Raw genomic sequence first — 15137 nt, 5'->3', positions numbered from 1 at the left:
TTATGATAAAGAAAATATATAACTTTCCATCCTTCAGATGGTACATGAGGCATTTATGAATAGCCATAAATAAAATGCCAAGCAATTCCTTTTTTAGTTGAACAGAAACTAGGATTTCTGCAATAGTAAGCTGAGAAATCAATCATCACGTTTTTAATTTAAACTGTACATTCTAATTGAACAATTACTGGTTGCTTTAAGCTAGAAATATATTCTGTGATGTAGTTTTTAGAGTAAAAAAATGTGGAATGTTACCAGTCATGGAACACGAAAACATCTGCTGAAGACAAGAGGAATTGTAACAAAGTCACACAAAGTTTCTTGAAATCTCCTATTTAAGACAGTATTTTCTATGCATATACAGCATAAAGTGGTAGATTTTCTCTCTTCTTATAGTTTGAACTGTGAAAAAGTTTTATTTAAATGTACAGCTCTGAAATTATGTCCATAATACCCCCAATACTGCTTTCTGGAAAGAATCTACAGAGTAATTTGGTTCTCTTATAAAAGCTAAGGTGGTGATACATTACATTTTCAATCAGCTGTCTCCCATGTTTATTTACAAGTTCATCTTTTTCTACTCCCTCTCTTCCGAGTCCTTGAGTAGCAGAATTGTGAGTTGTTTGTCATTTGTTGCTGCCACTAATACTTAATGTGGAGAAAGAGCTAATGAACTCTAGACATTTTCCATTTCCAAATTTTATTCTTGCTACTGCATTAATTCTACAGTATGAAGAAATACTGACTTTAGTTCTGTTTAATTTTCTGATTTTTAGTTCCTCTAGTAAAAGTGGCCAAGAAATTCCACACAGCTGGGAGATACAGAGAGTATTTTTATGTTGGGAGGTACAGAGACTATTTTGGGGAGTTGTAGCAGTTTGGTTAGATTCATCAATTGGTGAAGTTTGATCAAGTAATTAAAGGCAGTAAAAAAAATACTTTTTATATTTTTTGCATGGAATATCTTTGAGTGTTGAAATAAGCTTAAGTAATTTTAATTTCACAATCAAGGAGAGCAAAGGTGAATTTAATATAGAATGTCTATAAGTAATTTGTTGTCTACACTTGTATTTTTGGGAAGAATACTGGGATCTCACACCATTTCTCTCACAAAAAGTTCTCTGGAAAATTTTGTGTAATAATCTAGTTCTATACCTACTATTTGACTCTAAAGCAATACACTCAGGAAACTGGGAGTCCCTGGATGGAAGAAGCGTGATGATTTTTTTAATATTCCAGACCTGAATTAAGAATTAAAGTAACCTGACTGTTAACTTGCAAAAGCCAGCTGTTAATGCATAATAGAAAAAGAATTTTGTTTTTCCCAGACCTAATCCTCAGGTTCAGTGATGGCCCCCTGTGGTATGTCCTATTAGATACAATTCTTTGGCAAATGCACTTATTTTGGTATAAAACTATTCATACTAAACACAAACTGATGTGTTGTTCAGAACAAAGATCAGCGGACAAACTTTGCAGTGATTAGTTACCATTAACAGTTTAAGGTTCTGTTTGGGATCTGAAAATGAAACTTTCTGGAGCATTTTTCAGTTTCTCTAGAGGTTTTTGGAGTTGTATCCTAGACTAGACTATATGTTCTACATGACATGAATCTCTTTGGGATCAATGTTCTGTATCCATATTCTTAAATTCCACCTCATTAACATCTCTACAGCCCTTTGGGAGAGGGATTCCTCCTCGGGAGTTACACTAAATTCCTCTTCCCCTGTTTCAGGGAAAAATTGTATCAAATCCTGCTGCTTTGCTTTTCTCCCTTTAGCTTCCTGCTTTCTAATGCATTAACAGTTTGTAAGTTCTCCTTTCACTGGGTTTCCCTTTACCAAAACAGAGTGATTACAGTTTTGTTGCCTAACACAGCATGTTCCTGTTCTGTCTCTGCTAAGTCCAGAGGAATGCACAAAGTAAAGTAAAGGTTATTTGGGGGATTATTTGTTTTTTATTAAAATACCTTCAGGAAAACTGGTATGTTTGCACCGTCAGACTATGTCATGGCCTTTTCTGCTGAGCTGCTTGTCAATTTTCTTTTATTGCCATATACAGTGTAGTTCACACACCCGCGCACCCTCACACACACTTGAAGCTGCGTATCATTTTTCTGTTGGCAGAGCTCAGGTATTCCAATACTGTTGCTCAGTATGCAGAACTGTCTTACCTCTGCTGTAAGTATGATTGTGTTTATGCTTTCCAAAAAATGGTCAAGTAGTGTTTGGCAGTATGTACTTGCTTTTATTGATGGTTCTGTTATCAGAATACCGTGTTTAATGCCAGCAGCATATTAAATACTATTCCACCTAGCCCTGTTGAGACTGCACAGTGTTCTTGGTAGGCAGGAATAGACAGGAATTGCAAAGCTAACAGTGCCATGGGTTTTTGTTTGTGTGTGCATTGGTATTACTGCGTTAGTGGTATGCCAGATGGAGTTATTGGTGAGGAAGCCTGCAGTAAATCTAAAATGGGGTAGACTTGTATCGTTCAAATATGTATTTTACCATCTCTGTTTGCTGTATCATTTTGATGGAAAATGATCATGAGATTTTATATCACAACACTTTATTTTTAATGTAATTCCTGTTGCTTCAAATAAAATAATGAAAAGTTACCTTTATGAAAGGACTCTTATGTATATGAAATGTTAAGTTATTCACCAAACACAAAGCAGAGCACTTATGAAACAATTACCTGTTCTTCCTAAATAGCTTTACTCTATGTAGCCACATGTAGTGCAGATACCACGTGTTTGAGGGGTATAAATAATGAGAAGGATGTATTTTCCTGTGAGTCAAGCAGATGAAACCGAGAAACTGAGTAATAAGAGAAACATTCTCCTAAAGGTGATGTTGGTAGGATTCTGTAATGGTCTTCTCATGAAGTAGTCAAGTCTCTAGCCTTGAGGTATTTTTAAATATTCTTGAGAAAACAGTAAAAAATGCATAGAAGGGAACAAGCTTGCATGATCTGACAGGTTTTGTCTTAATGTCTTTGCTTACATAAAGATTAGTCGAGGGTATTTCTACATATATCTAATTAAAATAAGGAGAACCATCACCCTGCGTGCAGCAGGCTATCAGCTCTTGGGATGTCTGGTGAAACTTCAGAATTCCAACTCCTGAAGTCTGATGAGCGATCTGTTGTGAAACTTGGTCGGTCAGGATTTGATCGCACTCTAACTCAGGGCTGGTGGGATTAAATTCATAGACAGGAAGTCAGTACTGGTTGCATATTTGTGGCCTGGAGAAATAATTGAATTTTTCTAGAAAAAATAGTCACAATGCTTTTTAAAAATTGTAAATGTTGGACATGAGCTTTTAGCAAAATGTGACTCATCAGTGACAGTGGACTTTGGTGTGTACTCTTAATGTCACAAAAACAAACACATCTTTTGCTTCTGAGTTAGAAAAAGGTTTTAGTTTACCATTAGTAATACTGTGGGAATTTTGTTTAAAATTGAAACAATATAAATAAAATGTATTTATACGTGACGATAAAAGAATTTTTCCGTGTTTTTTTGGTACAGATGACCCGTGCTTATTTGGTATACGGTCATTTTCTGTGTATAAAATAGAAATGTGGTAGTCTGTGGTGCTGCAGAAGAGAGTTCTTTTTCTACACATGGGAAGAGAGGACAAGATGAAAAGGACATTTTAAGCATCTTTTCATTTTATTAACTCATCGAGGAAGACAATTGAAGATGCTATATTTGACTTCATCAAATCCACGGGATTTGGATGCTCTTTCAGTTGTGTCTCTTTGCTGAGGTGGCGATACTGGTGTAGGCCACGCTGCATTTCATGCGGGTTTAGTATGCGGCAAGAGTGATGGTGAGTGGCAGGCACCGGGTTCAGCCAGTCTGTTGAACCAACGGGCAGGGGGAGCAAAAGCTCTTCTCCTCGCTGCTATTCCCTGCCCAGGCACAGTCAGGGTCCACTTCTCCATCTTCCCTCCCTTTTCAGCAAACAGGATTTTTCAGCAGCTGTGACTGACCCAAATGTCAGCATGCTGTCACCTTCTATAACGCTAGAAAGACTGTGTTAGCTTTCTATACTGAAGTATTTTCATACTTACATCTACTTACCATATTTCCTTCCAAACATTTCTGTCTTACTCTGAGGTGCTTGGGGTGAAATTGCTTCTGCTTTAAAATGCTCCACTCTTGAATTGCTGGCTTTAATTTAGGAAACTCCCGTCCTGAAAGACTTCCTTTATTGTCTTGGCAAGAAGTTTTGTCTGCTTCCATTAATTTTCTTGCATCTTTTCTTGTGCCAGTTCTGATACTATCTTAGTCTATGGAAATATTTTTGTGACTGAAATGGTTTTAAATAACATTGTTTTTAATACTGTTTTTATTTATCCATTCTCAGAATAGTAATCCCTTAAACCTAGAAATCCATTAATTTGCCTGCTTAGAAAACAGCAAGAACATGCCTGCATCATATAGTGGACGCTATGGAAGAAGCTAAAGCACAGAAAAAAAATGTATCTAGCTGATTTGAAGTCATTCCAATTTGTTAAATAACTCTTCTAAAACAAACAGTAGTGAATTTAAGGATGTCACACAGGAGAGAAGGTTTTGCTGCAGTACTTCAAATGAAGTACTAAATATCAAAAGGACATGCATTAGCTCTTATCATTGGATTTGCTGTTCGTTCTCTATGGGAGCTCTAATGCTTCTCTGTATCAGCAGGATTATCATATTTCAGCTCCGGGTGCTGGTCTGCCCTGTTAGGAGAAAGGGAGTGGTAATGTTGATGAGAAGTGTAAAAGGGCATGATGATACACATGCCCTGTTTTGCATTAATCCTTTCAGGTTGTTCATATTTTGTGATGAAAAAATACATGTTTGTCCTTTAGCTTGAGATCAATGACACTAGTATATTTTAAACCACCATGCAGTATGTTTACAATATAAGCTAGTTTTTAAAATCTTATGTTAATTTAGTATGTGAATTGCTTTTCCATATATCATCTTGTTCAACAATTCTTCATTCAGAGATTTTACTTTTTTCACACATATTCAAGCTGAAAGGCAAAATTACGGGGTTTTTGTACATATTATTAAATGTGTATATTAGCATTATTTGCATTACTGGAAAATACAGGAGCCTTAACTATGGGCCAGAACTGCTGGTGTTGCTTTCGTGCAAAAGAACATGAAGATGAAGATCCTTATGCTCAAGAGCTTACAATATGGTTTTGAAATAAGTAGTAAGACTTGAAGCCAGGTGGTTTTGAGGCATTACGGGGAAGCTGTGAAGCAGTTTGAGTCATCATTATTGTTGGTGATTCTGTCCACCAGTAGGTTACCTATGGATGAAGTTTTTATAGACGTGACACAAAAGCAGTATTTTATTGATTTTTGTGACAGAATAATGTGGTTACTTGGCAGGTGCTTATGAAAATCAGTGGCATCATGGGAGAGAATAGTAAAGTGACGGTCAAAGTTCTGTCGATATTTCCAGACACTCTCCCAGATAAGGGGTTTTATTACTTCCATTATGAGTTCCTTTCATATAAAGATTATAGTTTAGTAAATTATTTTTGTGAAAGCAAACATACTCTATAAATTACAGCATCTGAGGATGCCTGTTTGCTATGACTGAGTGGTTTTACAGTATCACTTGCAAACACAGACAGCAAAATGTTGTCTTTGATCCATAAGATTTTAATTAGTGTACTTTGGTTTTGAATGGATAAGTAATACATGTCTGTAGAACAGATTTTTATGTCCTTGCAGGTAGAACATGTCTCACTTCGAACACTATTTTTAGGTGAAAAAAAGGTCTGGAAGAAATAAAATAAGAAAATAAAATATTTTCAGCACGTTAGTGGGAGAGACTAACTAGAGAGTTTTTTAACTTGTTTCTCTACAAGGAGTTCTGGAAATGGATTAGTGTAGTAACTTCGCTCTGTTGAAGATTGCTTTCCCAGAATGATAACATCATGAGAAACATTGAAAAGAACATTGCAATCTGCAGTTCCTTTCCTTAGTGGTTTGTGGGAGGAAGTACTTAGTGCAGAGGAAAAAAAAAAGGACAACCCCCCATAATTAAAATAAGGAGCAGAGATAAATGTTGTAGTAAATGTTTAGTTCTGTAACTGAGGAACTGATCCACTATCTCCTAGAATAAACAGAAACCTTTCCATTGTATTCCCACAAGTATTGGATTACATAATTTCTAACTATTCCTGATTCCACTTGAACTCATTTTCCAGCAATGATACAGAACCCTGGTTTGACTGTAACAATTTTAATTTAGTTACAGGCTATCTCTTTACGTTGTTGTTATTTCTATGAGGGATTACGGTGTTACAGAAATACTACTTCATATAGAATTTTCACTATGAAAGAATTTCTGGTGGTTTAATTAAAATTTCTGGTAAAGCTTCTGACCTTAAAGTGAAGGAATGTAATTCGGAAATAACTGACTCCCATGCATTTTCCATATCTGTAATTTCAACTTCACCTCCTGATCACTAGCTAGAATAGAACTTAATTTTCTGCATGTCAGGAACTCTATGTTCCTTTTATTGAATTCATCTTCACTGAAGCATTATTATCTGTTGCGACTCAAGCAGCATTGTTTTCTGTTTCCAGAAGACAATAAATGCTTGCAGATGGTAAGAGAGATAAGTTGCTGATATGTTTGTGTATATTGTCCTCTTTGGTGTAAATTTCTTTATTGCTTTCCTACATAGCTCATCAACAATTTAAACTGCATGTGGCCAAAGAATTGGTGTGTCACAAATACTTCCGTGTTTTGTGGGTTTCCTCTTCACTCACACACATTACTGTTGTCCCAATGATTCAAGCCCGTAACTGAAGTTTGTATCTGCCACTCTTGTTTTCATCCACATCCTTGCATTTACTCCACTTGCTGCTTCTTTATCCCTCATACTGGTTCCTACAGGTGGAATTCTTGTTAAGATCCTCTTCTTTGCTTCCTCCGATTCAGCACTGGCTTTCTGAGCCTGTGCATATCACACCAGCGCTTTGTTGTTAGTTCAAAGCACTTCTGCTGGCAAGAGTTTGCCAGGCAGATGTAGCTCTCCTCTTCCTCATGCACTGCTCATGCCATGTCTGGACTTCATCATTTGGCAGAAGAGTTCCTTACAATATCCTGCTCTGTAATGTGCTTTCATCCAGCACCTCCACAATTATTTCATTTGCCTCTTGATCAGACTGGATTGTCATTTAATCTCTCAAATGACTTGCCTCGGGGTGCAGGAAGTTCAGATTTCTTGTCCTTGTTTCAGAGTTCTCATATTTCTCTCCCCATTTTTGCACATCCTTTCTCTTTCACCTTCTAAACTATGTAGTATGTACAGTTTGAATTACCAAGATGACATCTACTACTGTTAAAATTTTTATTTTATTAATTTGAGATTTGTATTCTGCATTGTACTTTTATATCTTTCTGACTGGTTTGCTCATTCTGTTCTTAAGAGCTTCTTCCCATCAGGGAATACTATCTGTTGAGAACTTCAGAGAGACTTCTACCGCTGAAGTCGGAGAAAGCTACAATAGGAGAAGGAGAATAGTAATGCTAGAATGAAGGGACAGAACTTAAAAATAATTACTTTATTACTATTTTTTGGCATTATTTAGATGCTCTATTAACTGGGCTTTTAAATTTCTTATCAGGTCATAAATAATTCTAAGAACAGGCCTGGGTAGCAGCTTTGTTGCTGGGTGGTTGTTTTTGTGGGTAGAGCTAATACAACCATTCCAGTGCAGAGCCACCTCTGCTGAGCCACCTGATGACAAATAGCTGTGTCCCAATTTCAAAAACGCTTAAGATGGATTCAACACTGCAACTGATAATTCGTGAAATCTGTAACTTAACTAATGGATTTAAATGTTGTTGAATAGAGTCATGGCAATCTCTATGATGAAATTAGGGTTTTTTAATAAATACTTTAACGTACTATAGGCGGGGAAAGAAAATCAACGTATTTCTTATCTGCTTCTTGGAACTTAACTTTATTTAGAACTGCAAAGTTATGGTGTGAAAATATCTTCTCTCTTTCTTTTTTGGGCATTCTGAACATCCTTCGTTCTACATGATTTTAGTTTCCTTAGTGTGTTCAGTGTGTAACAGAACTTTGTAAATCTTTTTGTTATCTCTTTGGAGAAAGAAGCATGTTACGTATAACTTTGTGTTAACATATATTTAGCTTGATAAATCTATCTAGAAATCTGAGATGTTCTGCATGACTTTAATGTATAGTAAATTATACCTGATCTTCAAGAATACGAGTTTAAAGATCATATTGCCAGAAAATGTACAGAATATATGAAGTTCCATCCAGAATTATATCCCAATTTTGCAAAATTCTAGAATTCTATTGCCCTCTGCTGGTTTAGTATACCTGTCTGTGATGTGGTATTGCTGAATTACAAGCGAATTGGCCTTTTATTTTTCATGGTGAAATAATAGTAGATAACAGTGTAGTGAACTGCTTTGCTACTCACAGTTTGAAGTTTTCTAAAATATAAATCAGTCTTAAGTCCAGGCTTGTTCGGTGGCTTCCTGAAGGTTGGAGAGATGGCTTTTGTTGCTGAGGTTTTCAGGTTGGAGAAGAAGCTTTGTTCATCTTTTTGTCCAAAGTAGTAAAAATCAAAACTAAAAAAACCAAACCAACCCCAAAAAAAGCACACACAAAAAAACCCCAAAACCACAGAAGCTTCACAGTTCTTCATGCTTTTGCGACCGTTCCCTATATTTAGGTGTACAATACATGTGGGTATAATTTTACGTCTTAGACCAGATAAGAAAACCATTTATTGAATTGATGATGTTACCATGCAGCCCTCTGTCGGACTTGAAAACATGTTCATGTGCACTTACACTTGCTTGAGTATGTGCATGCTGTGATAAATATCGATATATATGCATGGTGTGAGACAGTGTTGTCCGCAAGTAATATGTAAATACGCCTCACTACTGCAGATTTGTCCTGTGGAACTTCTTTGAAGTCGTTCTGAGCTTACCGGGTATCAGTGTGGGCACAGCGTAGATCTAAACGCGGGTCTGGCTCTTAGAATATGTTCATACGCAGAACTTGGCCTCGGGACGGGTTGCCTGCAGTAGGTGGTACCACGTGCTGATCAGCTGAATGTCTCCATAAACTGCTCCTAGATGGGGAGTAACCCTTCAAAGCAGCAGTGTCCCTATAGCCTGGGTGTTGTACCAGTTACACTTGCAGACTTCCGGGGAGAACCCTAAGCACTATGGGTGAGGAAGTGCTGTGTGGTATGCAAAGAAGATCAGTGGGTAATTTCATCGGTGTTGCAAGAGCTTTCTTATAGAGGTCAAGCAGATTAAGCCCTAACACAGTGATTCCTCAAGGAGTTGAGGAGGAAGTTGCTCTTTGCGTTCAGCAACCTTCCTCTCACTTCTTTTCCTTCCTCTTCTGGCCAATATTACCCAAACCAATAACACAGGATATAAGTTGGAGACAGAAATGCAGTTTACTTCTGAAGTAAACTGGATTTTTCTGAAAAATAGAATACTCTTGAGTTTGACCCTTCATTTCCATAGCCAAGAAACATACAGCAAAACCCTGTGAGGAAACAGAGCTCTCAGGTATATTTATACTCTGTTTTTACTCTTTTTATTTTTTAACTCTTTTTCCAAGTTCACAATCAATAACTGGATCCTTTGCTTTGCTAAAATACACTTGCTTTTTTCTTGAAGCTTTTGTGGTGTAAAGGATAATGATTCGTGAGTGATCAGCACAAAGCATGCTTTACATTTCCAGGAACAAGCAATCTAAATAATACAGTGGGGGCCGGTTAGGTCAGTCAGTTGAGCGCGCTAACAACGCTAAGGTCACAGGTTCGATTCCCGTTCGGTCCCCATGTGTTGCCTGATCTAGTCGAGAGGTGGTGTCCCTGGCGGCAGGGAGGCTGGATTAAAATGATCTCTAAGGTCCCTTCCAGCCTAGGCCATTCTATGATTCTATGATTCTTCAGTGTCATAGAGATGCTTTTTGGGCACCTGCAACTTACAGTAAGTGTGGGACTTGGTGCGCATTTTTTACTGAGCCACACGTATAATTTTCAAAATCAAAAGTATCCAGTGTCAGGAAACAGAAAAAAACTCTAGGCAGTTGTTATCCAGACCGCTAGTAAGGTGGAAACAATGGAAAGATAATTCCCAAATTCAGGAAGCTGCATGTAGTCACACTTGACGTATCCCAAATCTACTTTGTGTTTTCAAAACCTGTAGAATGTAATTCATTATTTTGATATGGGTAATGTCTGTTTCATACGTACTTTGGCAGGGGAGCGTTTGGGTGGGTTTATGTGCCATTAGTCTAGTGAAAGAACTCTGTGTCCTTTGCAAAACTCAGCTCACTTTCTGGTGGTTAATTCAGTTTACACCTCAAGACTCTTTTAAGCTGTCGTACAGGCAGCTTTCGAATAAGGACTTTATCAGTTCAGAACTATTTTTATTATTTTCTTCTGGGGTCTTTTTTAAGCTGTCAACCCTTAAATCCTCCCTTATAAGTAGGAAATTCTTTTGCTGCCTCCTACACTCATTCTGTCTGGCAGAAATGAATTATAGGGACGGGGAGAAAGAGCATAAATACCAGTATAGTTTAGCTGTCCTATGGAAAGATTGGTGAAGATTTTTTATATAAATTTTTTTTTTGTATATATATAATTGCTTGATGAAAAACACTGAATAACACTGAATTACTGTTTTGCTTAAATTGGAGAAATCCTGAGAAAATTCTTTTGAATACAACGGTAAACATTGGGGCCCTTTTGATGTATTGGATTAGTTTCCATTCTAGTCAAACGGGCTGACTAAGCACTCCCAGCGTAGGGCATATAGACACTGGAAGCTTCAAGGAATGCTTGTATTTGTACCAAGAGTATTTTTAGTCCATGGATTTTGACTGCATAGGAGCAGCAGTTTGCTTCTTAAGCTTAGTATTCATATTGCTTTTTCACAAACAAACTAACCAAAAATGAGCTGAGAATCCAGAGAGGTTTTGCGGAAGATAACTGGCAGAGCTGAGCCTGGAACTGAAACTCCTGACTTTGATTCTGCGGTCTGGCCGCTATCAGGTTTTGCCATTTGTTTCAACACATGCAGGTGATGAGAAGGATAATGTTTATGACTGCTTTGGGGTTTTGATGGCTTTTCTTTCATCCTTTTGTAAAAAAATGTATTTTTACTTTGCCTAGGAATTACTGGCGATGTTGCTTTATGTTATAATATTTGAACATGAATGTCCATTGTTTAAAAGTAGTCATTTGTACATGACTGTTCATGGTTATAAGCTATGAGCACAGGAAGAGCATCTAAAAACCCCCCAGCTTTCCCGTCATGTTTGTCCCCATGTGAAAATTATTTCTCTCATTTTTATTTCTCTGTAACTATTACTGTTGACCCAGGGTTACGAATTTAAACTTTCTTTCGGTTTGTGCCAAAGATCACCCCCTCTTCACCTAGTTTACACAATTACCTGGTTCGGGCTGAGGCATCAAAGGCAGCTGGACAGGTTGATAGTCGGATCACTCCTTTGTGTGGCATTCAGTGCACAAATTGGCATGAGTTACATATACCAACTAGCTAGGCTTGAACAGTCGTTTGCCTTTTTCCTTTTCCTTTTTCCAGTTTCTTTTTTCCTTTTCCTGACATCGTACTCCCTTTGTGACTGGGGCTTACTGCCAGTGGAAAACAAAAAAGAATAAATCAAAGTAAAAGTCATGGTATGGCCTTAGCAGTAGACACTGCTTTCAAGATGTGTTGTCCATATTTATATTACACAGTTTACCTGTCATCCCTATTGCTCTCTAACACAAGTTTTGTGCATCTGGATTTTGAGTTAGGGGAATGTTTGGGCCTGATTCGTTCTGTAGTCCCTGTGTTGATGACCACAGCTGAACAAATTAAGGTATTTTAAGCACCCTGTATACACACCTGTCAACAGTGAAAGATATGAAATGTGTACAGCTCTTAAAGAATCATGTCTTTGATAGGGAATGGATACATGGCATGTGATCAGGACTTTTAGTACTTGGAAGCGCGTAATGTGGAAAAAGCAATTTAAAGAATTGCAAAACCAGAAAGCAGTAAGACAGACTTCAAAATTTTCAGTTGTAATTTCCTAGCCTTCCACTTGACTGTCTGGGTGCCTACTAAGGAAGTATTATAGGTACTGGCTGTTGTGTACGATTATACAATTATAAATATTAATCAGAGTCACACTGATGCTCTACAGGAAAGTGATTTCTAACATAATTATTAAAGCAGAATTTAGCTTCTGGTTATAGTGTGTGTTTCAGCCATGAGTAGTATTCTGAGTGTAAGTCATTAAATCAGGCATGTACTTTATTCTTCAGTTCTGCAGAAATAATCATAAGCAGGTATTTAGATTACCTGGTTCTTTGCTATATGCACTATACAACACGATTTTTTTTTCAAAAAGCAAGTCATGTATGGTATAAAATTTTATTCTTAATGATTCAAGTCATCAAAATAGATTTCATTTCATTGTATGTGGTACAAGAATATTAAACAACTCACTGGGAGACTAGTGCTACCTAAATAAATAGACCTACTTGAAAAAAGTGGTGCATTCATAATGACTAATGCTGTAACAATTCTGGTTTTGTTTGAGAGCTTAGAGGGACCCAGACCCTTGTGACTTCAAAGAACATACCCAATTTAGTACACTTTCAGGAGCTGGATTTGGGTCATGCAGTACAGTAGATAACAAGAGAACAGTTTATCTAATCTTGTGCTGTTGCAGCAAATGCAGCTTATTGGAGGGACTTGCACTTACAATTATTTTAAATTTCATTACTGTAGTTCTGACCTTTAAATACAATGAGAAGTAATTTTCATCTGTTTGAATACTGATTCTGTGTTGTAGGACTAGGTTATTAAAAATACTATATTCTGTTAGCAAGGAAAATATTTTAGATTAGAAATCTGTTCTGTACTATCATCACAGAATTCCTCCTCTCAAGTCTCGTTTTTCTACTGTGAATTCAGAAAGATGTGCCATGCACTGGCGTTGGATTTTTAGACAAGCTTCCTGTATGTTAATTGGCACAAAACTGGACACAATTTCTCTTTCCTACACTGCAGTACAAAAGATGGTATATATCACATGTTTCAGTCTGTACAGCTGATTTCATACATATGTATTTCAATACCCAAGCTATAGCCTTGAAAGGAAGTTATATAATAGGACTAATTTGTCAATTTTGTATGTGTCTTGCTGTCAGAAATTGGGACCTGGAGTTAGTCAATTTGCCTACACCTGTGTACAAGACCATCCTATCTGGACTAACCAACAGTTTTGGGAAACAACCTTTTATAGCAACGTGCAAAATCAAGTTCGCTCCCTCTACCTTACAGCCAAAGATGACAACCATGTAGTTCATTTGAGACAAAAGGTAGGAGGATAGAATAAAGAAAATACCAAAATAGTATTGTTATTCACATTTAAATTGTCTCCTAAGTTATAGAGAATTGAGTTATGGATTTTCCAATTTTATGTATTTTTCTTTGTTTTTCTCATATTAGTCGACATATGTTAACATGCATTGTATTTTGATGTTCCTTTTATGATTTTTCAACCAACCAGTTTTACACACTTTGAGGTATGTGTTGTTCCTGAATAATAACTTACTGTAAACAATGTTATAAATTGGCAACAGCTCCACTGTATGAACAGCGAAAGCTAGCAGCAGTTCCAGTGTCCAGTGTTAGATTATTACCAAGCCCTAGAGTGGTTTCTTGTTCAACGGCGCTCCGTCTGCTTTATTAAAATTGGTCCAATCTTCAGAACACAAATTGTCTGTCTCAGTAGAAGGAAAGTATATCTCTAATGCAAAAATGAAGGTACAATGGGAAGCCTTACAGCATGCTAAAGTAAGATGATTTTTTTGAGGGGTGCATACACATACTAAAGAGCCATTTGTAATCTCTGTTCTTGTATGAAAATATTACCAACTCTGTGACTGACAAGTATATACTGTCCAAAGCCGTACAGCATTGTAAAGAGAGGAAGTAAAATAAACAGAGATATTTCCAGAAATGTATTCAGAATGAAGAATTAAAAAGGCATGTCAGACACTTCAGGGGTAAAGAGAAAAGGACTGTGGGGGTGTGTACAGGGAACGCCTTGCAGTCTGACACGATGTAAAGAAAAATGTGAAGTATAGTAGAACTTAGAAGGAAGCATCTGCTTTAGCCCTTACATGTGTTTATATGGAAAACTAGCTCAACTTCAACTTGGTATGGAAAATGCATGTAGAAGATACTTAGTCCTTTAATAATTTAACATCTGATCTTAGCTCACTAATATCAGCTGCCAGATTCCTTTATTCTAATTTTCTCAGTCTCTCATATAATTACATATTTTTTGCATGTCTTGTAGGAGAAAAATTCTGTAAGTCCAGACCAGGATAAGACTGCAATGGACCTGGCTGCTGAGCAGTTGCGATTGTGGCCAACTCTTAATAAACAAACACAGCAGGAGCTAGTCCAGAATGAGGAAAGTACAGTTTTCAGTCAGGCAATTCATTTTGCTAACCTTATGGTCTACCTGCTCGTACCGCTGGATACAAGTAAGAACAAATTATTGAGAACATCGGCTACTGGTGACTGGGAGAGTGGAAGCAACAGTATTGTCACAAACAGGTGGGTACACAATTCAGTGGTAATCTGTCAGGGTGTGCCATAGTTTTCAAAAGCTTCTTCATTTTTCGGGACTTACTCTGAATACCAGATTGGTTCAGTATCTTCTTTTCAAGTTCATTAACTAAGGAGAGCAGAAATCTAACATCATTCCTCTTAAATAACAGAATTTAACTTGAGCTTGAGTAATTTACCATCATTTAAAGGAACATAAAAGTTTTGTTGTAGCAGTAAGAATTTTTAATCTGGTAATGCAAATGTTGAAGATGAATATGAAGATATGAGGAAAAGAAAACAGCAGCTCAAAAACTATTCCGTTAGTTTTTATATAACTTGAAAAATGGTGGATGAACCTAAAATCAAGAAAGCATTTGAACAGGATCCGTAAAATCACGATTTCTGTGCAACAGCTGCAGGGCAGAAAGGCACTGAGGTCACAGAAAGCAAGAG

At 37.0% G+C, this 15137-nt stretch overlaps 1 protein-coding gene across 1 annotated transcript in view; it reads left to right on the top strand.

Annotated features, from left to right (window-relative positions):
• The window catches only part of SBF2 (SET binding factor 2), a 110843-nt gene that overhangs the window by 53025 nt on the left and 42681 nt on the right, over positions 1-15137 (top strand). Inside the window, exons 16-17 of the mRNA XM_009871694.1 lie at positions 13271-13441; positions 14428-14690. Coding sequence (XP_009869996.1) covers positions 13271-13441; positions 14428-14690 — 434 coding nt within the window. The remainder of the gene's footprint in view (positions 1-13270; positions 13442-14427; positions 14691-15137) is intronic.

This window comes from Apaloderma vittatum, unplaced genomic scaffold (assembly GCF_000703405.1).
Source record: "Apaloderma vittatum isolate BGI_N311 unplaced genomic scaffold, ASM70340v1 scaffold7196, whole genome shotgun sequence".
Classification (NCBI taxonomy): domain Eukaryota; kingdom Metazoa; phylum Chordata; class Aves; order Trogoniformes; family Trogonidae; genus Apaloderma; species Apaloderma vittatum.
Note: the sequence above shows the minus strand (reverse complement) of the source record. Positions and strands in the feature narration are given on the sequence as shown.